Below are 24,054 nucleotides of genomic sequence, written 5' to 3'. Positions count from 1 at the left end.
GACGGGAGTCGTTCCCAACCCTACCTATCTAGAGACACTGGGGATTGAACCCTCCCCCTCTGGGTGCAAGGCGGATGATCTACCACTGAGCTACGGCCCAAGTATAAAATGCTTTATGCCAATGTCGGACTACAACTCCCATGATCCTTTGACCAGTGGCTAAGCTGGCTTGGGTTGATGGGAGTTGTAGTCTGAGAACATCTGGGGAGCCAAGGTCGAAGAACAATGTTTATTAGTCCATGTGGGCCAGTTTTGCCTTTCCCATCACTTTCCCCCTCTCATCCGTTGTTATTAGTAATTTAAGAGTTGCCTTCAAGTGACTGGTTGCATTGGTATTGGGGATATCATGGAGCAAATGGCCCAGTCTGGAACTTTCATAGCTTGGATGGTTAACTCTTCTGCAGGGAGGAGCTGTTGTATGTGTTGAAAGTTCTAGATTCAGTTCCTACCATCTGCATTAAAAAAACCCACAAACCTCACTCTCCTGGAGATGGTGAAGAGCTGTTATCAGTCAATGCAGACCAGGGATGGGCAACCTCTTGTCATCCAGATGTTGTTGGGCTCTAAACTCCTATCAACCAGTCAGCCTGGCCAGTAGTCAGGGATGACTGTTAATAAATACATCTGCATACCGCTTAATGCAAAAATAGGCTTCTCAGCAGTTTACAAAGTATAAACGCCAGTTACTCACATGGAAGCATCAGCAGTTACAAGATACAATAAAAGAACCCCATTACAAATAATGCAGCAGTTAAAACAGGAGATTGGTTGTGAGATCAAGGCAGCGCCTGAGCACACAGCTGCATCTTCAAAAGCAGGTGGAACGCCACTAGAGATGGCCTTTCTGGTCCATCAACATCTGGAGCACTGTAGGTGGCCCACTGTCGGTAGACAGCGCTAAGCAAGATAGCGGCCAGATTCTGTCGAAGGCACCGTCGTATGTGGAGACATTTAACATAAATCAGCATCAAGTGATGTAGGTGGAAGCGTGGGCCCGGCATCAGTTGCTCTCTTCCTCACATCCACCTTCTCCATCAGCCTTGGCCTGGTATGCATGCGTTCTAGGGAAGGGTCGTAGCTCAGTGGCAGAGCATCTACACAGAAGGTCCCAAGTTCAATCCCTGGCAGCTCTAGGTAGGGCTGTGAGAGACTCCTCCCGGAAAACCCTGGAAAGCCACTGACAGTCCTTGCAGAGCAAGATGGCCTGGTGGCCTGTCCCGCATAAGGCAGCTTCCTGTGTCTCTTTCGCATGATTCTGCTTTGTATCCAACTAAGAGCCAGTGTGGCGTAGTGGTTAAGGTGTTGGACTATGCCCTGGGAGACCAGGGTTCGAATCCCCACATAGCCATGAAGCTCCCTGGGTGACCTTGGGCCAGTCACTGCAATGGTAAACCCCCTCTGAATACCACTTACAATGAAAACCCTATTCATAGGGTCAGAATAGTAAGTCAGAATAGACTTGAAGGCAGTCCATTTCATTTTCAAGTTCTATTCGGAGGAGACCTGATGACATCAATGGGCCTAAGTTAGCCACTTAGACTTCAGTGGGTCTGCTCTGAGTAGGACAAGGACTGAGACCCAACCCTCTGTACAAAACACACACTTGGAGAAGTCAGGTGGTTTCATTAACCTTTTATTAACATGAATCTGAAATGAGGGTAAACGGTCCAATTCCCACGTCTGATTTTCCCAAAGTGGTTAAAATTGCCACTTGCCAGCCATCCTCGCAACCACCCCATGCGGACTGGATGCCAGTTTGGATAGCAGGTGCCTCTCCCAAGAATCGTGGGAACTGTTGTTGAAGGAGAATTCTCCGTTCGAGAAACTTAGCCCGGCTCTCTTTGCGGGGCGACAGAATAACTCTTTGAAACCAGTTTAAATCTGTATTGTAGATGCACTCTCCCCCGCCTCTCTGCTGGCTGCTTGGTTGTCAGGATGCAGAAAGTTGCACGCCGATATATTCTTTTCTCTCCGGACACCAGGAGGCTTGCTTCTTTTGTCTGTTTACAGTGCAAGAAGTAAAGCTGCTTGAGCAGGAAGGGAGCGGATGAGGGTGCTGTAGTCAAGAATGCATTTCTTCCCATGGGCCTTATTGGGTCAGTTTAAAGGATTCGCCAGTCATCATCGCCACAAACTCTAGAAGGGGAAAATAGATAGATATATACACCAAGAAGATAGAAAAACAATCAATTCTTTCTCCTCCACCTCCCATTTGCTTTTCTTGACTTGCTTACACAAGCTGCAGTCTTAAACACATGTACAAGAGAAGTAAATCCTATTGTACTCAGTGAGACTTATTTCTGAGTAAACATGTTTAGGATTGTACTCCATGGGAACAACCTAGTCTCTTCACACCAGGGCCTGTTCCTGTGGGTCTGGCCACCTGCACCATTGTTCTGGTCTATTTACTTTTAATTATTTTTATTTAACAATTTATATGCCGCTTGATTGTCATAAAACCTCTAAGCAGTTTGCAGAAAGAGTAACGCGTTAAAACTAGCAACGGAAGACCATTAAGAAACAGGAACTAAAAATTCCAAAGATAAAAAATCGACTGTAAGGTAAAAAGCAATTAAAACCCATGTGAGCTCTCCACATGCGTGGATAGGCTTGCCTAAAGAAAAATGTTTCATGCATGCGCCGAAACGAGTACAGTGAAGGCGCCTGCCTGGTGTGAATAGGCAGGGAGTTCCCAAGTGTCAGTACCACCATACAAAAAGAACATTTTTTTACACATGTGGAATGAGTATTATGTGGCACCTGCAGCAGTTCTGCAGATCAAAGCAGTTGTCTGGGCATATATATTTTATTTATTTATTTATTAAATTTATATACCGCCCCATAGCCGAAGCTCTCTGGGCGGTTCACAACAGTCATACATCAAATACAATAAACCACATATTTAGACAATTTAAAACAACTTTAAAATTTTTAAATTCTTAAAAAAGTTAAAAAACCATTTTTAACACATACTAAAATGCCTGGGAGAAGAGGAGAGTTTTGACCTGGCGCCGAAAAGATAACAATGTTGGCGCCAGGCGTACCTCATCAGGTATATGGGAGTAAGGCGATCCTGCAGGTTGGGAGGGTTAGGCCCTGTGGCGCTTTAAGCAGGAGCCTTGTAGAACAGGTCCTTGCCTGCCTGTGTTGAGAGAGATTGCTTCTCACGGAAACTCCAGCTGGGAATTTGCCTTCCAGCATTACATGATCCACCTGGCCTGGGAAATCAGGTGGTGCTGAAGAGCCAACCAGGAGCTCCTGAGAGATATAAAGCCTTGCAGACCATTTTCTTTCCCTCTGCATGGGGCACCTTGTTAGTAAGGGACGCTCTCTAGACTCTTAGCTGATCAGCTGCCTGCTTATCTAGCCTGTAGCTTTCCTTCCCACCTCAGGTGCCAATCAATAGGTTCTCCCCCCCCCAGGGAACCCCAAGATCCACTCACCACACCCAGATGCAAAACAGAGGGTTGCATCCACTTCTGATCCTGTTCAAAGTAGATCCATTGAAATGAATGGATCCGAGTTAGTATCCATCCTGAGCTAGATACAGCCCAGAGTGGCTACTTCACCCAAATGAAGAAAATGCATTGCCTCTGAAGGGGTCATTCACAGGTAAAGAACTAAGAGGAGAGAACAAGGGTCTTGGAGCTATACCTGCACAATATCTGGGCAGCAAACCCGAGGAGACATGCAGGTTACCCCATCACAGTCTTCCCTCCTAAGGTAAGATGGATTGTATTCCTATTTTGCAAACTGCTTAGAGGTATGTTTTCTTCCTTTTTACAATCAAGCGGCATATAAAGTTTGTTAAATTTAAACTAATAGCAATTATTTCTAAGTGCACATCTCTGTGTGCGTGTTGGCATGTGTGCACCTTATGTGAAGATTTGTCCTTTTCCGTCCCTCTTTCTGAGTTAATGCATCTCCTCTTGTTCGGTAAGAAGCTATTTTTACAGCTGCCTTGCCCTGCCTCAAGGGTGGGGAGCCTTTAGCAGCCAGAGGGCCCCATTCCCTTCTAGACAACCTTCCCAGGGCCACATTCTGGTGGTGGGCGGGGCCAGAGGCAAAAAGAGGGTGGAGCAATGAAGGTAAAATTTTACCTTTGAACAGTAGGCTTGTTTCTGCATACTTTCATGTGCATCGGTCACTGTTTTCCATCCAGACAAACATGACGCATGAGCAGAGGTTAAGGACACATGCCACCCAGGCAAAAACAGGTGTGGCTTGGGGACAAGGGTGTGGCTGGGGCTATGGGACCTGGGGAGAGTTCTGAGGGCCAGAAAGAGGGGTCTCGAGGGCCGGAGCTTCCCAGCACTGGTTCTACCTAAGGGCAGGGCCAGCCCTGAGTGAATGGCTTAAAGATTTGAAGGGTGGCCATCTATAAGGCCCCAAGAATTCCAATTCTCTGGAATCAAAGCCAAAGAGATGGTAGTCCTATTGGTCAGATTTTCCGTGTGGTTGAAGGCAGGAAGGAAAAAAGTGGCCCTTTGCAGTTTATCCACGCATGATACAGGCTAATGTCACGACAGTCCCTTTCACTGGCATCTGCTGGGAGGCCAGTGGAACTGCAGTGGTGCTGCCTATGTACATGCTCCAGGTCAAACTCCCTACTGAGAAAGCGTTCAGCACAAATGTAGACAGAGTACAGGATTGGCTTAATTTGTTTGTTTTTTTAACCCGAAAATGGTCTACCAAGCGCAGTAAGGTAGAACCTAGGAAATGTGCATTATACTGAGTCAGACCGTTGGTCCATCTAGCTCAGTATTGTCTACACTGACTGGCAGCACCTCTCTGGGGTTTCAGGCAGGGAATCTGTCCTGGCCCTACCTGGAGATGCCAGGGATTGAACCTGGGACCTTCTGCATGCAAAACAGATGCTCTACTGCTGAGCTATGGCCCTTCCCCGTAAAATATTGGCTGGGAGGGCAGAGCTAAATGCCAGTGCCTAAGGGGGTGGATCCAATTATTTACTATACCCTATGAGCTCTATATTGGCCTAACCTGCATATACAAGTACTTCAGATCAAGGGAGACTAATTTTTTGGGGGGGGGTTGTTGGAGTGGGGAATTTGTTGTTGTTGCTTCACATCTGAGAAGACACTGCACTACATGCACATGCAAAATGTGCAAGAACTGTGGCTTTGTTGGACTGGAAGGAGCAGTCCAGACCATTGACTCAGTTATGGAGGCGTCTATGGAACGTTCATGAAAACTCCAACTTCTCAAAAGGTTTTTTTAATATTAAAAAAAATCAATCCACAAGGCGCAGGCCCGGTGGAAGCATGCTGCACTGGTGAAGAGAGGTTTAGCAGAGGCAGAAGGCAGAACTATAGAAGTATGGTCAATGGTTAGATTCTGTATGTATGTATGAATGTTATGTGCATGTATGAATAAGTATGGAGGTAGTGTTAAGAGAACAGAGTTGAAGGTAGAGTGGAATGATGCTATAAAGCTGACAGTACGTATGAGAGATTCCCCTCTACCCCCATCTTCCTTACAGTTGCCATGGAACTGAACTTTCTGAATTAAGCAATCAGAGAATGATGCGGTCTCAGTCTAGCCATAACTGACCCTAGTCTGTGCTTTCCAATTAAATACCACTATCTGGTACCCTAGGAATGAACGAATCTGTCAATTTTGGTTTTCTTGTTTTTCCAGTCTTAAATCCAGTTTTTCGCATTTCTGCATCCATTTGCAGTTATTCATTAACTCCTTCACGAAAACCCATCAGCATTTCACTGCAACTTTATCCGAAGAAGAAAGTATGCACTTTTGACTACTATATAGATTTTTGCAAGAAAGTTTCCCTAATATCCATTTTTGTCTGTAATTTTTGTGAATATCTGCATTTTCCTTGCCCTCTCCTTCTAGCATAACGCATAGGTGCTCGTATTTGGTTGAAGAACTGCGTAGCAAAATTTGGAGAGGTGTGAATGTCGGAACGCAGGTGTATTTCGCTGCGCATATTGGTTGGCGACGTGCAAACTGGATAGTTTCTCTCTGAAACGCAAACAAAATCGGGTTTCTCCTCCCTATTGCATGATTCATGTTCTCACCGCCCTACTCATTTGTAAAGGCCACCCCTGGATGGAATTGCATTTCTGATACCTTCAGAACATAGGTAGCTGCCTTGTACTGAGTCAGACCAGCTCTGACTGGCAGCAGCTCACACACGTTTCAGGCAGGAGTCTCTCCCAGCCCTACCTGGAGATGCTGGGGATTGAACCCGGGGCCTTCGGCGTGCAAGGCAGATGCTCTACCACTGAGGTACGGCATTTCCCGAGGGCCGTTACAATCCTTAACACGCATACCTTCATAATCGATGGTTCCGTCCCCGTCCTTGTCTGCTTCTTTCATCATGAGTTCGGCTTCCTGTTCATTCAAGGGCTCTCCAGCGTTCATCAGCACGTACCTGGAGCGCAGAGAGACCACAGCAAGACAGGTCTGCACACTATCTGGAAAGCTGTCACTGAACATGGAGGTTTTGCTTAAATCCCCCTACTGAGAGCTGGTGATGATCCATAAATTCCGTATGGATTAGAGAAATGTCTTTGTTGAATTTATATCCCGCCCTTCCCCCTGAAGGTGCCCAGGGCGGCAAACACACAGACAAGACAATGTAGCAACAACAAAAGCATTCTAAAAACACTCTGAAGAAACACGGTTGGAAAACATGCAAAAAACACAAATTTCAGTTAAAAACATTCTTTCATCCGGTAATCTCTGGGTGCACAGGAACAGCCTCCTTCAGCCGTTAAATGCTTGGGTAAACTGGAATGTTTCCAGATTCATCCTGAAAGCCAGTAGCGGTGGAGACACATACACCTCATTAGGGAGGGCATTGTGCCAACGGGAAGCCACCCCTGAAAATAATTGCAGGCTGGGGTCACATCCACACCATATATTTGAAGCACATGGATTCCCCACACACACCCAAAGAATCCTGGGAACTGTAGTATGCCCCTCGCAGAGCTACAATTCCCAGCGCCCTTAACAAAAGATGGTTCCCAGGATGCTTTGAGAAGGGGAAGCCACATGCTGTAAATGTAGGAGGTGGAATCCCACGTAGAGGTGAGGTGAATGTTCCATCGCTGCCAGGATCTCTGCTTGCGCAATGGAATGTTTTCCCCCCCTCTCCTCCCCCCATGTGCCCTCCTAAATCTGCTCTAGTGGTGCCCCCAACCCTCTGGAGCACATTTGGGGAGGTCATGGGGTGTGCACAGGGGGAGGGGGGGAGGTGAAAGTCCTGTTGTACAAGCAGAAGATCCTTGTGCTGACGGACACGTTACTGAAATACTGCCCATGGTGCGGATGTGACCTAAGCAGCAAACTCACGCTGGAGTTTTGGGTGCAGTAGCAAAGTGGCAAATTCAGAGGTGCAGGATCTCTTCATGCCAGTCATGCCATGCCCCCTCACAGCCTTTTCAGTTTTCCTTTGTCTCCCTTGCTGTCCTCCACTACAACAAACATCAGTGGGAAAAGGGAGGCTGTGTGTTAGCTATTAAGAAGAGTCTTCTCAGTGGCTAACATTCTTCCTTTTTACATCGATTGGCTTGTACATCAGGATTTGGGTGGGACCCTGCTCCCCAAAAAAGGGGTTTATGACCCCCCATGACTACATCCCTGCTTGGTACGTACCATGCATTTAAAGCACATTGGTAGCACATTAATTTCCCCAAAGTATCCTGGGAACTGTAGTTTAAGGGTGCTGGGAATGGTACCTCGGTGAGTGGTAAACTAGAGTTCCCAGGATTCTTGGGGGAAAAGTCATGTGCTTTCATATGGTGCATATGCAGCCTGGGCAATGCCTCCTCCCCCGACTCTAATTTTTATATTTTTGCGAGGCTTTCGGCCACTTACTTCAGTGTGTTCCATTCAATATAGCCTTTGTGTTCTTTATCAAAGACCTTGAAGGCTGCTCTTAATTCTTCATCCTGGTTTTTTGTCTTTTCATGGTAAATGCCCATCAACACCAGGAATCCGTCACAGTTGAAGATGCCTTTACCTAGGAAGGAAGAAGGAAAGGCTTCTGAAGTTCATGAATGCATTTCTGTAAGTCGGGGTGAGGAACCCTTTTCACTCCAAGGGCCGCATGCCCTTCGGGGCAACCTTCCAAGGGCCAGATATCAGTGGTGGATAGGGCCAGAGGCAAAAGTAGGCCCAGCAGTGACTTTAAAACTTTTGCAAGATAAGCACCCTCCAAGCATGATCCATCATTTAGCCTTAATCTTTCCCTCAAAGCAATGGGCTTATATCTGTTTCTTGGGTGTTTTATCTATTTCTTGAAAACCTTTGTAAACCATTTAATATTTTTTTAAAAAAATGATAAGGGGCATGCAACATAAAACCTGTGAAGGATATCATTAAAACAAAAATGCAACATAAAGCCAGTAGTGTAAAAGCCAAAACTGAGGAAATTCATATGGATATAAAAGGCACCTGATCTTACGGATCAGAGAAAATCCAGGCAAAAGGATAAATCTGTGCAAGGCGACTGAAGTAACTCATGACTGATGCTTCATAAATAGCAGAGGTTCCCTTACTTTAAGAAAAATAAATTTATCTCGCAGTACTTAGTCAACCTCGCCAGTGCACCATTAAGGAAGGCATTTACTAGTTTGTCTTCAAACTGTGCCTTCTGAATATCTTGAGGACAGATTCTGTAAAATCCCCGTGGAGCACATTAAACATTATGTCCTACACAGCCCTTTTTATGAAGCAATAAGAGGCACGATTGTACTGCCAACTTTTCCAGCTCGGAAGCAGAACGCATCACCTACCTGTTGGTGAATGCATTTCCTTGCATCGGTTATCAAAGGACCATATTTTAACCCTGCCTGTATGGGGGGGGGCTACTGTGCCTTGGCCCTGGGTCAGGCTGGTGCCCAAGGGCCCAGTTGTGCCTGGCGTCGGCCCGGCTACCCCTGATGGAAAGCCCCACTGAATAGGCAGTTGTGGACTTACAGAACTTTAGACTCTGCACTCAGCTCCCGAACAGCACCCCTCCCTCTTTAGATGGTGATGTGTATTATTTCTCATCTTACGAGGGGGGACTCTTTAGATGGAGATGTGACTGCCTCGCTTGCTTTAAAATGTGCCAAGGCAGTTTTGCTGTGTTTTCAGGCTCTTCCTACTCATTCTTTTACATGGGGTCCTGGGCATGTGCCTGGAAGTCCGGCTCTCATGGTACCACTGAGAATAGGCTTTTTCTATTGGTGAGGAATGTAGGGGGGTGAGAAGTGAATGGCAAGCCAACATATATTTCCTTATTCAGATTGGAGGGGTATACGTTGAAGTAGCAGTAAAAAGTAATAATAATAACTTATTATTATGCAGCATGTGTATATGAATATATATGAATGCTGCCTTACACTGAGTCCAACCATTGGTCCATCTAGCTCAGTATGGTCAACACTGACTGGCAGGGGGTCTCCACATTTCTGGCACGAAATTGTACCTGGAGATGGTGGGGACTGAATCTGGGATTGTCTGCATGCAAAGCAGAGGCTCTAGTGCGGAGCTACAGCCTTTCTTGTCTTTTTCAATTGTGGCAACAGGAGAACAGGCCTCGTCAGTGATGGCCCCCCCACCTGTGGAATGCTCTCCCCAGGGAGGCACACCTGGCGCCTTCTCTGTCCATCTTTAGACACCAGGCAAGGGTCTTCCTTTGCACGCAGGCCTTTGGCCCTTGATGCAGGCTGTTGTAGTTATTCTTCTCTCTTTGGGTTTTACTTTTTTTTATATCGTATGTTTTTTAATCCATCAACATTGCATGCTATTAAATGTCTTGTAAGTCGCCGACGGACTGTTGGGTGCGAGGCGACTAACACATGAAAATGATCCTCACCGCCACATCATCCTTCCCACAACCCTGCCTTTAATCGCAGCGCTGTGCACATTCTCCAAAGCGCTTGGACCAGAATTATCTGCTTAAAAAGGCTGGGGCGGAAGAGAAATCCTTACTGTCTTTGTCGACGTCCTTAGCCATGGATACCAGTTCCCTCTTGGTGGGGTTGATGCCGATCAAGCTCATGAGCCTCTCCAGTTCCGCCGTCTTGACTAAGCCGTTCCCCTCTTCGTCAAACATCTCAAAGATGCCCTTGTACTCTTTGATCTGCTCCGGCGTCAGCGTTTGTGCCTGCAGATGGGCAAGAGAGTTACTCAAGTGTGTTGTTGTTATGTGCCTTCAAGTCGATTATGACTTATGGCGACCCTACGAATCAGTGACCTCCAATAGCATCTGTTGCAAACCACCCTATTCAGATCTTGTAAGTTCAGGTCTGTGGCTTCCTTTATGGAATCAGTCCATCTCTTGTTTGGCCTTCCTCTTTTTCTGCTCCCTTCTGTTTTTCCCAGCATTATTGTCTTTTCTAGTGAATCTTGTCTTCTCATTATGTGCCCAAAGTATGATAACCTCAGTTTCATCGCGTTAGCTTCTAGTGACAGTTCTGGCTTAATTTGTTCTAACACGCAATTATTTGTCTTTTTCACAGTCCAAGTGTAGGGTTGCCGTACTGCCCAGTGAGCAGGGTTCTACCCAGATTCTAGCCATGCTACCCCGTGCCCACGTAGCACGTTATGTGGCCCGGATTCCCAGCTTTTCTTTCGCTGAGCTATGACCCTCCCCATAAGGTATACTGTAAGAAGCTGTCTTATACTGAGTCAGACCATTGGTCCATATTGCCCAGTATTGTCTAGACTGACTGGCAGTGGCTGTCAGGGATTTCAGACAGGAAACATGCCCAACCCTATCTGGAGCTGCCGGGGATTGACCCTGGGACCTTCTGCATGAAAGGCAAGTGCTTTGCCACTGAGCTATGGCCCTTCCCCACCAGACGTGTAGTGGCAGATTCAGAAGTGCAGGGCCCATTCATGTTGGTCACAGCTACCACCCTCCTTTTTTTGATGCTGGGTTGAGAATGAGATCCTCCCACAACAACAGACGACCCTAGGAGCCAATCAGCACGATTAGCTTGCTGTTGTCTACACTGACTGGAAGCGGCTCTCCAGGCTTTCAGGCAGGGGAGATTCCCAGCTCTATCTGGAGATTGAATCTGGGACCTTCTGCATGCAAAGCAGGTGTTCTACCACTGAGCTAGGACCCTTCCCCGCAACAGGAAGCTACCTGAAATGGAGTCAGACCACTGGTCTGTCTAGCTTAGGATCGCCCACACTGGTTGGCAGCAGCTCTCTAAGGTTTTAGGTAAGAGACATCCCCAGCCCTACCTGGAGATTCCGGGGATTGAACCTGGGGCCTTCTGCATGCAAGGCAGGTGCTCTGCCCCTGAGCCACGGCCCTCCTCCAGTTCTGAAAGCAGAACAAGTTGCAGCAATTCAAGGCAAAAGGAGACTCACCATCTTCTTGGTGGTTTTCCAGCCGCTTTGAGAAGATGGTTGTGCGCTTCCTGGGGATGGAGCTGGGCGCGAGGCTGGTGAGGTGAAATCTCACTCCCTTTTACAGCTAAGGAAAGAGGACTCGGCACTCAGGACCCAGGGGGATGAGACTCTTGGCAACCTTTTATGGAAGCGAAAGTGGGGAGAGCCCTATTTTTGGAGGAATCTTCCTTCTCAACAGCACCTGCTGTGTCCCAGAGGCCCCTTGTCTGCAAGGCAATTTGTGCCTCTACATTGTGTGGTTAGTGGGGGTTGAAGGGGGTAGAATGAAAAGTCTTTTTTTTTAATTTAACAAAATTTATATACTGCTTGATTGTGGGGGGTAACCCTCTGAGAGGTTCACCCTCCCCCCAAATTTAAAATTACCAATAAAACAGTTAAAAACAAGTAATTAGAAACTTTAAAAAAACACAATTAAAACAAAGATCAAAGCACATCGACATCTGTGTGTCTGGATAGGCTTGCCTAGTGCACTTAGAAACCATTTTGCATGTAAGCGGTATATCAATCCATCAATCAAATCAATCAATCAATGATGTTGCTTGCTCAAAAAAGTCTTGCCTCCTTTTCTTTCTCCTGCCTTTGATTTGTTTGTAAAAGCGTTGATGTGAAGGTCACTGATTCACAGGGTCACCATAAGTCGTAATCGACTTGAAGGCACATAACAAGAACATAGGAGGCTGCCTTATACAGAGTCAGACCATTGGTCCATCTAGTTCAGTGTCATCCACACTGATTGGCAGCAGCTCTCCAGGGTTTTGGGATGGGAGTCTCTCCCAGCTGGTGAAGGACGTTGCCTGGGGAGAGAAAGAGGGTGTGTCTTGCATAGAGTCCCAAGGGTCACATAGAGTGGTCTAGGGGTCACATTTGCCCCCCCACACACTGAGGTTCCCCACCCTTGATTGATTTCTTATGTTATGTTTTGAACATTTATTTAAAAAAACAGGTACAGCTTCCAATATCAGGTAATAATACAAGTGAAAAGGAATAATACATCAATAAGCCATACAGAGTATATAAGAGAAAATTAACCAGTTAAGTCAAACCACAGAAACAGCTGACCCCCAAATCCAAATCCTTCCCTAATTCTAATGATATATCTGGGTGCCATCTCTCTCTCTCTCTTCACACCATACATTATTTTATACACCTCTGTCACATCCCCTGTTCCTCGCAGAATCCGATGGGGAAGAGTCTCTCCCTCGTAACTTAAGCAAGGAAATAAGATGATGTGGTTGCATCAGAGCACCTGTTGTTGTCCCTAAAAGATTTAATCAGCACACCAGCACCACAACAGGTGGACAGCTGTCCCAAGAGCCAAGACTTTTCAAGTTGCCCACACCAAATAAGGGGACTTGCCATAGGGTGAGTGTATTTAGAACACTGTTGAGGGCTATTAGCTATGAAAGACCACTAAGATGACTCATGCTGTTGGGTCTAGGGGAAAATAAAGAGTAAGGATGCTCACTGGGGAGTATGTTAACAGCTAAGAGGGCCATGGGGCCCTCGGGCAGGGCCCGACCTGGCCGCCCTTTGGCGCCGGCCCTGATAATAATAATAAAATAGTCACTTTCCTTGCAAAGCAACCCAAAGTGACTTAAGATTAAAACCAATTACAACAAACTCATTAAAACAACCACAACACAATCTAAAAACAAACCAGTACAAATAAAGACAGGTCTTGCAAGATCAGTTACATTAAAAGAGGACATTGATATCCAAAGCCCTTCAGATTAATGTCCAAAAGTCCAAGTAAAAAGAAATTTCCTGGACTCAGACTAGGTATAGTTTTGCATGTGATAAAATTACCCAGAATCAGATCTATCTCGCAGCTTCTTGGGCTATATTTGTGAGGCCTAAATTCAATTTGCACAACAAAATTTTATAGGAACAGCAAATCAGAGTGAGCTTGGTGATCGCTGGGTGCCCACAAGCATCTAGTTGCTCCTCTGGCCCCAGGCATATTCAAATATAAAAGTTGGATTTCTAAAAGCTCTTCTTGTCAGCAACCCCTAACTGCAAATTATTGTCCTCCACCTCAGAGCTAAGAAAATATAGGAAGCTGCCTTATACTGAGGCTGCATAATCGCCATTGTGGGAGCTGTAGTTTGTTAAGGCTGGTGGGAATTGTAGCTCTGTGAGGGGGAAACTACAGTTCCCAAGATTCTTTGGGGGAAATCACGAGCTTTAAATGTACGGGGTGTATGCAGCCATTGTTTGCTGTTATGTTTTGTTTTCAGTTGTTGATGTTAGTGTTTTGTGTGTGATCTTTTGTGGTTGAAGGGTGGGGAATAATACATAAACACCCACAGTCATTGGAAGCAGTTCCTCTACGCACTGCTTCTGCTATGTCCTGTATTTTCCACAAGATGGCACCCACAGGCACTAGGTTTCCAACCAGGGATTTCATGAAAGAGGGATGTTCCAGCCACAGCAGAGAATGCTATATCTCCAATAAGAAGGTGCACCTTCCCTTCTCAGCTTGGGGAAATCCATGTGATAGGATGACCAGAACCTGACAGCAAGTCTTCTAATGATGGCATTCGTTGTCCAGCTTCGTCTCTCAGTTCCCTAGATCTCTTGGTTCATTGGAAGACCTTTCTGGAAGGAGCTGAAATTCCTAGTTCTCAGACTCTGAACTGGAAGCGGCAGCTTTTGAGTGGGAAGGCTAAATCAGTTGACAAATCACGCTTTCCTCAAGCCTGTGCAATCCAAGGCTGTTTAATGGTGCTACAATGCTTAGCTCTAAGCCCAAATGGTGCCCCTTTTAATTCTTTGCACTTTCATGGGAGAGGCGGAGCATGGAGATAGTCATCAGGCCCTTCTTGGGGAGATAAAAGCTCAGTTAAAGATTTGGCCTTATTAGAGCAATATCTGCCTTCCCTAGGAGCTCTCCTAGGTCCTGAAGATCTGACTCTCTGTTACTGCCATCTTGCTACTGGATGAGTTCCACTTTCTAAAGTCTTGTATGGTTTCAGCCACTACTATATGTTAATACTGTTATTTATTACTATTGCACTTGTGTCAAGATTCCTTCCTAGTGTGTGTAGTGGTTAGCATGTTGGACTAGGACCTAGGAGACCAGGGCATAAAATCCCCACTCAGCCATCAAGCTCACTTGATGACCTTGGGCCAGTCACTGTCTCTCAGCCTAACCTACCTCACAGGGTTGTTGTGAGGACAATATCAAGAGGGGAAGAACCATGTTTGTATGCCACCTTAAGCTCTGCAGAGGAAAGGTGGGATATAAACATAATAAATATGCCCGGTGTATGGTTTGATCTTTCTCCCAAACAGTCCTGGGACTTGTAGTTTGAAGCCGCTATTGCTATAGCCTACCCTCTTCTTGCAGGGCCGCTCCTGGGAGAGGGACCTAACGCAGTGATCAGAGGTATTCAGAATAATTACGAATGTATACATGCCCTAGAATTTTTCTCAGGCTCAGATTAAAATCCAAGCTGGAGAAGGACCTTTGCTCAATGATAGGTCATCTGCTTTGCAAGCAGAAGATCCCAGGTTTAATCCCTGGCGTCTCCAGGTAGGACTGAGAATGTCTCTTGTCTGAAACCCCTGGAGAGCTGCCACCAGTCAGTGTAGACAATAGGAAGTTAGACACACCAGTGGTCTGACTCGGTACTTGGGTATAGAGACTACTGGTGATTTGAAAATCTGGCATCAATTATCCTTTTTCCTTTGCTGGTCTGAAAGTGATGTTTATGCTGCTGTGTCTATGCTAGTTTTTTTGGGGTGGGGGGATCTTCTGCCATTTTATATTTGCTTATAACTGGTTTTAAAATTTTGTTGGTGGGTTTTTAAAAAAAACAACATTATTTATTTATTATTTGATTTATATCCCGCCCTTCCTCCCAGCCGGAGCCGAGGGCGGCAAACAAAAGCACTAAAAACAGTTAAAAACATCATAAAAACAAACATTAAAATACATTAAAACACAACAACTTTAAAAACAGTTTTTAAAAGCTTTGCAGACTTTAAAAAACAAACATTAAAAACATTTTTTTAAAAAAAGGGTTTAAAAGCATATTAAAAAGCAATTCCAACACAGAAGCAGACTGGTTTATAAGCCATCCACAGATATATACATGCAACAAATAAATAGCTATGCCTCTGTGATGTAGTTAACACCTTGTGGGGGTCCTTGCTATCCCGTCTTCAGGTCTGATGCGGTGGGAAAGCCCTGCCGTATTTGCCCAGCAGAATAATATATTCCCTCCATCTCCAGGGAATGTGGCATTGGGGCTGGGGGTGGCGGGATAATAAATTGCACCGTTTATTCTTAGAAATGATGCTAGCAAACTGTCAGGCATTGCTGCCCAGTGCAGAATCTCCTCTGTATATATATATACACACACACCATTGCACCACTTAGTCCATCATTGCATCATCTTACAACAGCAATCCTTCGGCATGCAGGAGTGTTACATTTTGTGATGCTGGCTGCGTCTGTTTGCTCGCTTGTGTCCCTCTGGTGGGAGCCCAGAATTAGCCAGTGAGAAGCGGCAAAGATGCACGTGTGTGTGTGTGGCAGAAGAAATCCCCAAGACAGCAAAAGAGCCAACTAGAGTTCTCATCTTCATTCCAGAAGGACTTGTCAGCACACACATGGAAATGAAATTCAAGTGGATAAAGCGTGTGTGAGATGTGTTCTGTTGAGCAAGTCCCGTATCTGGTGATCCCCTTCCAAACTGAGGCCCCATCTGCACTATGCAGCTGAAGCAGTATCATCCTGCTTTATAACAGACAAGGCTCCCCCCAAAGAATCCTGGGAAGTGTCGTTTGTTAAGGATGCTGAGAACCGTTAGGAGACCCCTGTTCTCCTGACACATCTGCAAGTCCCAGAATTCCCTAGGAAGAGGGGTTGATCATTAGAACACTCTGAAAATTGTAGCTCTGTGAAGGGAAAAGGGGTCAATATCCTTAACAAACTACAATTCCCAGGATTATTTTTGGGAAGCCATGAGTGTTTAAATTGGTATGATACTTCTTTAACTGTATAGTGAAGTTGGCGCCTTAATGTTGCCATCAAGAGTTCTTCAGCATCCTATCTCATGCCATGTTCAGCGGTACGCTGGAGAAACTGAGGTGGGAGAGAAATTGAATTCCATTTACATGTAAAGGTGAAGCTACTTAATTTGCACTTTCCAAAACAATATGGGAACTGGAACACAGCCGTCTTTTGAAATTTGCACTTCTCTGAATTTTGCAATGCAGTTCTCCAGCCAAGTCGTGTGTAAAAAAATGCATATACTACAGCAGTGATTCCCAAACTTAAAAAATAAATATTATTAAGATATGCAACATCCATCCATACATATTAACCGCAACCCCATAGTAGATGGGGGGGCGGGAAAGAAAAAGAAAGAAAGAGGTAAACATAAAACAGAAACAACAGCCAGACTCTGACGGTCACTTCCGTTCAGGAGGCAAAAACATGGGGGAGACCATGAATGATATATGACATCCATGAACATTTAATGTGGACATGCCATGAACCATCTGACTGATGCTCATGGGCCACTGGTGATCCACGGACCACACTTTGGGAACCCTCTTCTACTAGGGTAACCTGTGCATAAAAATACACATTAGTGAAAACAACGTACAAATATGCATTATATTAGGGGAAATGGCTTTGGAACCATGTGTAGACATTGCATATGAAAATGTACATAGGAGAAATTTGCACTAAAATGCTGATGGATTTTCATAAGGAAATCGCAAAATGGAAATGGACTGCCTTCAAGTCGATTCCGACTTATGGCGACCCTATGAATAGGGTTTTCATGGTAAGTGGTATTCAGAGGGGGTTCGCCATTGCCTTCCTCTGAGGCTGAGAGGCAGTGACTGGCCCAAGGTCACCCACTGAGCTTCGTGGCTGTGTGGGGATTCGAACCCTGGTCTCCCAGGTCATAGTCCAGCACCTTAACCACTACACCGCACTGGCTCTCTAAAATCACAAACTATATGAGGAGCAGTGGCATCGATTGGCAATTTTTAGACTCTGGATTTATTGTCATGATTCATAATTGAATTTATATCCAGCCCTTCTGAAGCAGGCTGGGGTCTTGGAGGAGGGCGTTTTAGATGGTAACGTGTGCTGCTTCTGCAGTTCATGATGTAATGGGACAATGAGTACTACTTCTAAATGTAATGATCTCGCAGGGGACTCCCTCTTTAGATGGTAATGCATATTACTTCGCTTAATCCAAAATGCACCAAGCCAGCCCTCCAGCTCATTCTGCTGAGTGGGACCCTGGACGTCTGCCCCAAAGTCCGATCTCGATGGCACCACTTGTGAGGTGGGTGGAATTTGCAGTGATGGGAGTGCTTCTCTACTCGTTCCCCCTCTTTTAAAAAATCCAGCTGTTTCCTGCACGCTGAAGCTCTAAGCAAGTTTGCAGCTTCAAATAGGAAAATTGCAGCTAGCAGGGGAAATGTTAAAAAAAAAAACCTCAAGAGATCAAACTGCACTGGTATAAAGACCAGGAACCAATGGTGGCTGAAGGCTCCATGTCAGTAGGGCAATGGAATCCGCTCCGGAGTTTAGTCTGAACTTTCAGGGGGCTGTCCTAGGTGAAGCACTGCCCTGAACAACTTAGGTCCAGGATACCTTAAGGCTTGCCTGAAGCCTTACATCCCAGCTCAGTCACTGAGATCATCCACAGAAGTTGTCCCCTGTGTTACTTTTAGTCCTTCCCTGTGTTACTGGTCTGCGGTAGAAGTTGGGCATTTAGTGTCTCCAGTCTGCGGATCATTCTTCTAGCAGAGATTCAGCAGGCACCCTCACTTTCGACTTTCAGGCGCCCTGTTGAAGAGTTTGTTGTGCTGACAGGTGTATGCTGCTGTTTAAACTGCTTTCTGAGTAGCCAGTCATTTTAATGATTGATCTGTACTGTTTGTAATGTTTTTATGTTGCAGTACACCACTCTGATATTTTATGAATTTTATCAATCTTATTCTATATTTGGATAAGAATGTCACCACACAGCAGTTCACTTGGCAGCCAACAAGTGACGCTGCAAACTACCGCAAGGTGACAGAATTTTGAGAGTTGCTGGGCCAGTGGAGAAGCAGGCAGGGGTGCAGCCCCTAGTTAGTTAGTTAATGGTTGCATCTGTGGGGAGCTTGGCTTTCAGTCTAATGGGACCAGAGATGAGTAGCACAGGCAAGAATCAAATTCCATATGCAACAAATTTCAGGGTTATGAGATCTTAGTGTTGTTTTTTCTAGAGACCAAAGATCCACTAACTGCAGCCAGGTGTAAAGTGGTGGTAAGCTGGGTGGAGCCAAGAGCAAAATAGGTACACATCACCCAAACAAAGGAAATGTGTTGCTTCTATTTGAAGGGCCATCCAATGCAAGTCCCATTTTGCAGATAAAGAACTAAGGAGAGAGAACAAGGGTCTTGCTGGTGTCCACAGACAGCACCAGGACAGCAGACTGGACAGTCAGTCACACAGGTCACCTGTGGTTGTATCCAGCAAAGTCCTACGTGGAGCAGGCCCATTGGAATGAATGGACCTAAGTTAGGCATGCCAATTAATTCCAATGGGTCTACTCTAAGTAGGACAAATATTGGATACAAACCCATAGTGCGATGCATGGTATTTCTATTTTAAATTATAGGAATTCTTCCTAAATTTTGTATCTATGCATATAAATTAGCATGTGCAAGTTGTATACAAATATGTGCCCTCTCTGGTCCTCCTCTCCCCATGATACATTTCTTCATGTATGATGATGTGTAATTGGCCATCTTATGTAGATTGTCCATCGCAAGACATCCTTTCCATCTGTTTCTCCTTCTAGAAACTGAGTCTCTCTCTCTCTCTCCACTTTTCATGACTCATGACACAGCTTTCCTTTTTTTTTTTTATGATAAACTCCTAGAAACAATAGCCAATATTTACAGTCCTCAGTCCCTTAACATGCCCTTCCACAACAAGGCCAGATGTTTGTTTGTTTGTTTATATTTTTGGGTTTTTTAACTGATCCTTTACCACTGGTGTGGGGAACCTCTGCCCCTCACTGCAGCTCCCATCAGCCCCAGCAAGCATGGCCAATGGCCAGGGAGGATGGGAGTCGGAGTACAGCAAAATCTGGAAGGCCAATGGTTCCCCACACCTGCTTTAGCACATGGTTCTAGGGTAGAAGGACCTACTTGTGCTCCTTTCCCCCTCCCTGTTTCAGCTCTTTGTCTTTTCCAGGGCTCAGGGCAGGTCCACACCATACATTTTAAAGCACATCTGACACACATTTGAAGCACATGACTTCCCCCAAAGAACCCTGGGAACGATAGTTTGTCAAAGGTGCTGGGGATTTGTAGCTCTGTGAGGGCGAAACCACAGTTCCCAGAATTCTTTGGGGGAAGTCATGTGCTTTATAGTGTGGATGTGCCCCCAAATTGATTTTACTGGATCCAACTTTTATTCAGACCCTTTGGAAAAGCAGGTGTGTGTGTGTGTGTCCTCTCCCTCGAGAGAAGGGGCTGATCTAGGAGAGGGTTCAAGAGGAAACAGAGGGATGGACGTGTGCCCATGAGGTTGAAAAGGTTGATGACTCCTACACTAGGCCATAAGAACATAAGAAGAGCCTGGCTGCTGGATCAGACCAGTGGGCCATCTAGTCCAGCATCCTGTTCTCACAGTGGCCAGCCAGATGCCCCAATGGGAAGCCAGCAAGTAGGACCCGACTGCAAGAGCAACTCTCCCCACTTGTGATTCCCAGCAACTGGCACTCAGAGGCATAACTGCCTCCGACTGCAGAGGATGAACATAGCCATTGTGGCTAGTAGCCATTGTGGCTAGTAGCCATTGATGGCATCAGCAGAGTCTTTTAGGCCAGTACTCTGTACCGACACCCCATCACTGCATTTTTCACCACTGGATATAACATAATTACTAATGCCAAATGAACAAATGTATGGGACATCACTTCTCTAAATTCATGAAATGAAGGGAATGTAAGAGGTTGCCTTGTGCTGAGTCAGGCCATTGGCTCATCTAGCCCAGGACTGTCTACACTGACAGCTCTTCAGAGTTTCAGGTGGGGAGTCTCTCCCAGCAGCACCTGGAGGTGCCAGGGACTGAACCCGGAACCTTCTGTGTGCAAAGCAGATGCTCTGTCATTGAGCCACAACCCTTCCCCAACCAGCCAGCTGTTTTTAAAATAGAAAAGGGGAAGGAGGTGGAAGCAATGCGAATTAATGTAACCAAGAAGCTACAGTGAGATCCACAGGATACCAGAGGTGGGAACTAACTGACAGATGCTTGATATCCATTTATGGATGTTTAAAAATGGGTTAGATAGCAATGAGCAGCATTATTAAGAAGATCAGAGCTTTATGGGGCTATTTAATACCTGGAATTTTAAAAAATGCACAAACAAACAAAAATAAGGGGGGATGTAGGACAGAAGCATGTCCCCCCCCTACCATTTACACACCTATGCCGCCCACTCACACTAGGAGACATAATAAATCACACACATGCGCTCATAGGCACTACTGAGCATGCTCCTGCTGCTATGGCATCATAAATAATGAACAGCACAACCCAAGCGATAGCAAATGTCAGGGAGCTCTGCCGTGCTTGAGCATAGCTCTGCCAGCTCCTGCTTCTGCCAAGCCCTTCTGCTGTGGGATGTAGGGATGTCCCGCAGAGTCTTTGGACAGGGGGAAAGGCAAATCCTCACATTTTCAGCTGTCTACAGCAAAGGTGGATACAGCTGGTATAGCACAGTGGGGAGGAGAGCCTGGCTGGCTGGGAGTCCAGAGTCTGTGAGTTCAAATCCCCGCTCGTGTCTCCTGGGCGTCAAGGGCCAGCTAAAGATCACCCCATGTTGAGTGGCTCAGGGGTGACGTGCCCTACCATCTGTGCAGCCGTGGGCAAGCTGCAGAGTCCCCAGGAGCCCAGTTGCCCCCCAGCTGGCAGTTGCAGACAAGGAAGGGGCTGGCTTTTGCAGCTGTGGCAAGCTGAGCAGGCCCTAGCCAGCTGGGGAGGACTACTCTCACAGGGAGGCAATGGGAAACCCCCTCTGAATACCGCTTACCATGAAATCCCTATTCATAGGGTCGCCATAAGTCGGGATCGACTTGAAGGCAGTCCATTTCCATTTTCAGAGCAAAGGCAGAGGAAGCTTTGGCCCTCCAGCTGTTGCTGAACTCCAGCTCCCATCAACCCAAGCAGGATCTAGTGGTGCAAGGTGGAAGGATAGGACTGGAAACCTTTGGCTCACCAATTGTTGTTGAACTACAGCTCCCATTATCCCACACCATTGGCCAAGCTGGCTGGGGCTGATGGGAGTTGTAGTTCAGCAACATCCAAAGAGCTAAAGGTTCCCCACGGCTGGTCTACAGAGGTCATAAGACCTGTATCTGTGTCAGAATTGCTTAATATGAGTCGGCCACTGAGAAGACTTTTCTCAGTAGCTAATACACAGTTCCCCCCCCCCTTTCATGCAGATGGGCTCCTAGGGACGTCTGCTATAGTAGGCAATGGCCTCGGAGAACACACAGAGAGCAAAAGAGATGACGGAAAGTAGAAAAAGGGGTGTGGCTGTGGGGGGATGTGGTGTGACTATCATGAAGGGATCCTGCACTTCTGAATTTGCCACTATGCTGCTGTCTCCAACACTATGCATTACAATTGCTACAACAGGGAGAAAAATAATTAAGTGGTCCGCCATGACCCTCAGGAATTTCAATTGGTCCGGGGGGGTGGATGTTTGGGAACCCTGGTGTAGACAACTCTGAGCTAGATGGACAAATGATGTGGCTCACTATATGCCCGCTGCCTCTGTTCAGGATCTAGGAAGCTCCTCCGATGTTTAGGAGCGACAACATTTCAATCCCTTCCTGCGCTTTCTCCTCAATTAGCAGTAAATAAACAGTATGCAGTGGAAATACGAGCAGAATTACTATTGCATTCTGGTCCTGGTCCTATAGAAAAGGCAGTCTCCTCTGTAGCTATGTTTCATTTATAACCACAGAGGCATGCAAATGGCACAGGGCAACAGTCCATTGAGTTGTTTTTGCTGACGCTCTAGTAACGGAATGCAAATCCTGCCTGGCACTGGCAATGAAGAAAATAAAGACTCCTGCAGGCACGACGGTCTTTATGTCCGTTTTGATTTGCATGATGCACGCACTGGTAATGTTTCTAAATGGCTTGAGCTAACCCTAAAACTCCTTTATGACCAGCAGCTGTGGTCAGGGGGTGGTGCAGGAGGCCAGAGTATATAAGATCTTCCTCTTGAGACTTCCAGTTGCTGGAAACGGCACGGGGCTCTGGCTCCTGACTGTAGTGGCCCTGTGTCAGGTGCAACCTGGGGAGGTCCTCATCAGAGGAAGATCAGGCGGCTCTGGCTTCGTCCCAGCCAGTGGCGGCTGATGGGTCCATGTCAGTGGGGCAGTGCAATCCATTCTGGGTTTTAGTCTGAACACCCAAGGAGCTCTCCAAACACAGGTCCAGCACCTCAGACAGTTCCTTGAAGGTTCGGACTAAAGCCCGGAGCGGATTCAACTGCCCCACTGCCAAGGAGCCAGAATCTATCACTGGACCCAGCCCTGAGTGTAAGGGTGATGAGCCAAGCTCCTGTGATGGGGCTGAAGAAGGGCTGTCTGCACCCAGGGTGAGTTCAGCCTCTGCCATCGAGGCTGAAGGGGTCCCAAGCCCAAGAGAGAAGCATTGCCCCAAAAGCCAGGTGGAGACCCGGCCCACCTGGTGAAGTGCCTGACTACAGGTCAGGTCCCCTTGGGAGTACAAACCTCCTCGGAATTAAAGCTCTGCCTGAAGGTGGTTGAGTCAGCTGAGGTTTGGGGTGTGGTTCCAACAGTTCCAGCTCAAAACCCCCAATTCTAGGCTGGAAGAGCTGGTGGAACAGTGTCTGTTCATCGGCCCTCTTTGCTGGTCTGCTGTTGACTCTAGACCAGACCATGGACTAACCTGGGCCTCCCTCGTGATTTGCCCTTGCCTTGCTCTGCCCATAGGCTGCTTGGACCTTGACCGTGGACTGCTGTGATCTTGCCTGACCCCTTGGTTGGACTCTGACTTGCCTGATCTGCTTGTTTGGACTCTGACTTTGAAATTGCTCTGGTGTTATCCACGTTGTTGGTGTTACTGGGATGTCTCTTGCCTCTGCAGGAGCCTGGTGAGGACAGGACACCCTGCCTTGCTGAACTCTCTGTGACCTTGGACTCTTTCTGACCTGGCTTCTGAATCACATTTGGACCTAAACGGATATCCTTTGCTTGGGCTAGGGTTGTGTGGCCTGTGCTGCACCAGCAACTGAGCACTGTTGGTGAGTTCTTTGGTAGGAGGCTTAGATTGTAGCCCCTGAGGGCACCTAGAGTGTGACACCATGTTGGAATAATCCTTTTTTCTATAAGAACCTGGAGTTCTTTCCATTGCTATTATAAGCCACCCAGATAAGTTTCCTAATGGGATGGCATATAAGTAATGTAAATTAATTGCATAACTTATTTTATTTCCTCCTGAGGGTTTCTTTCACCACCGTTTTTTTTTGGGGGGGGGGAGACTTTTAGGAAGATTCCTTTACAGAAGGACCACATAATAAATAGGCTTACCTGCAAATGAGATTGCAACCCTGAGACAGTGAACCCTGTAGAAGGGATGGTCAAAT

At 46.4% G+C, this 24,054-nt stretch overlaps 2 protein-coding genes across 4 annotated transcripts in view; one reads left to right on the top strand and one right to left on the bottom strand.

The window, feature by feature from the left end:
- Positions 1-1,617: 1,617 nt before the first annotated feature.
- On the bottom strand, positions 1,618-11,465 carry CALML6 (calmodulin like 6). Of its 2 annotated transcripts, none has more exons than XM_061601993.1 (5): positions 11,356-11,465; positions 9,964-10,138; positions 7,861-8,005; positions 6,312-6,412; positions 1,618-2,136 (listed from the first exon to the last, which is right to left on the bottom strand). In XM_061601993.1, exons 1-5 carry the CDS (start codon positions 11,356-11,358, stop codon positions 2,090-2,092), a joined length of 471 nt encoding a protein of 156 aa, XP_061457977.1. In that variant the 5' UTR covers positions 11,359-11,465; the 3' UTR covers positions 1,618-2,089. The 2 variants fall into 2 exon arrangements, with proteins under 2 accessions (XP_061457977.1, XP_061457978.1); XM_061601994.1 differs by lacking the exon at positions 11,356-11,465 and adding an exon at positions 11,227-11,326.
- The window catches only part of GNB1 (G protein subunit beta 1), a 109,719-nt gene continuing 88,955 nt past the window's right edge, over positions 3,291-24,054 (top strand). For both annotated transcript variants that reach the window (XM_061601992.1, XM_061601990.1), the window contains exon 1: positions 3,291-3,723. The gene's annotated coding sequence lies outside the window, so the exon portion shown is untranslated. The remainder of the gene's footprint in view (positions 3,724-24,054) is intronic.

The sequence above is a fragment of the Rhineura floridana genome, chromosome 18 (assembly GCF_030035675.1).
Source record: "Rhineura floridana isolate rRhiFlo1 chromosome 18, rRhiFlo1.hap2, whole genome shotgun sequence".
Lineage (NCBI taxonomy): Eukaryota > Metazoa > Chordata > Lepidosauria > Squamata > Rhineuridae > Rhineura > Rhineura floridana.
The sequence above is the reverse complement of the archived record's forward strand: the minus strand, read 5'-3'. Positions and strand labels throughout refer to the sequence as shown.

Coding starts and splice junctions, on each gene's coding strand:
- CALML6 (XM_061601993.1), bottom strand. Junction 8,006..9,963: donor TAAGGACGTCGACAAAGACA/GTAAGGATTTCT, acceptor CTTCCTTCCTAG/GTAAAGGCATCTTCAACTGT. Junction 2,137..6,311: donor CGGAACCATCGATTATGAAG/GTATGCGTGTTA, acceptor TTCCCCTTCTAG/AGTTTGTGGCGATGATGACT.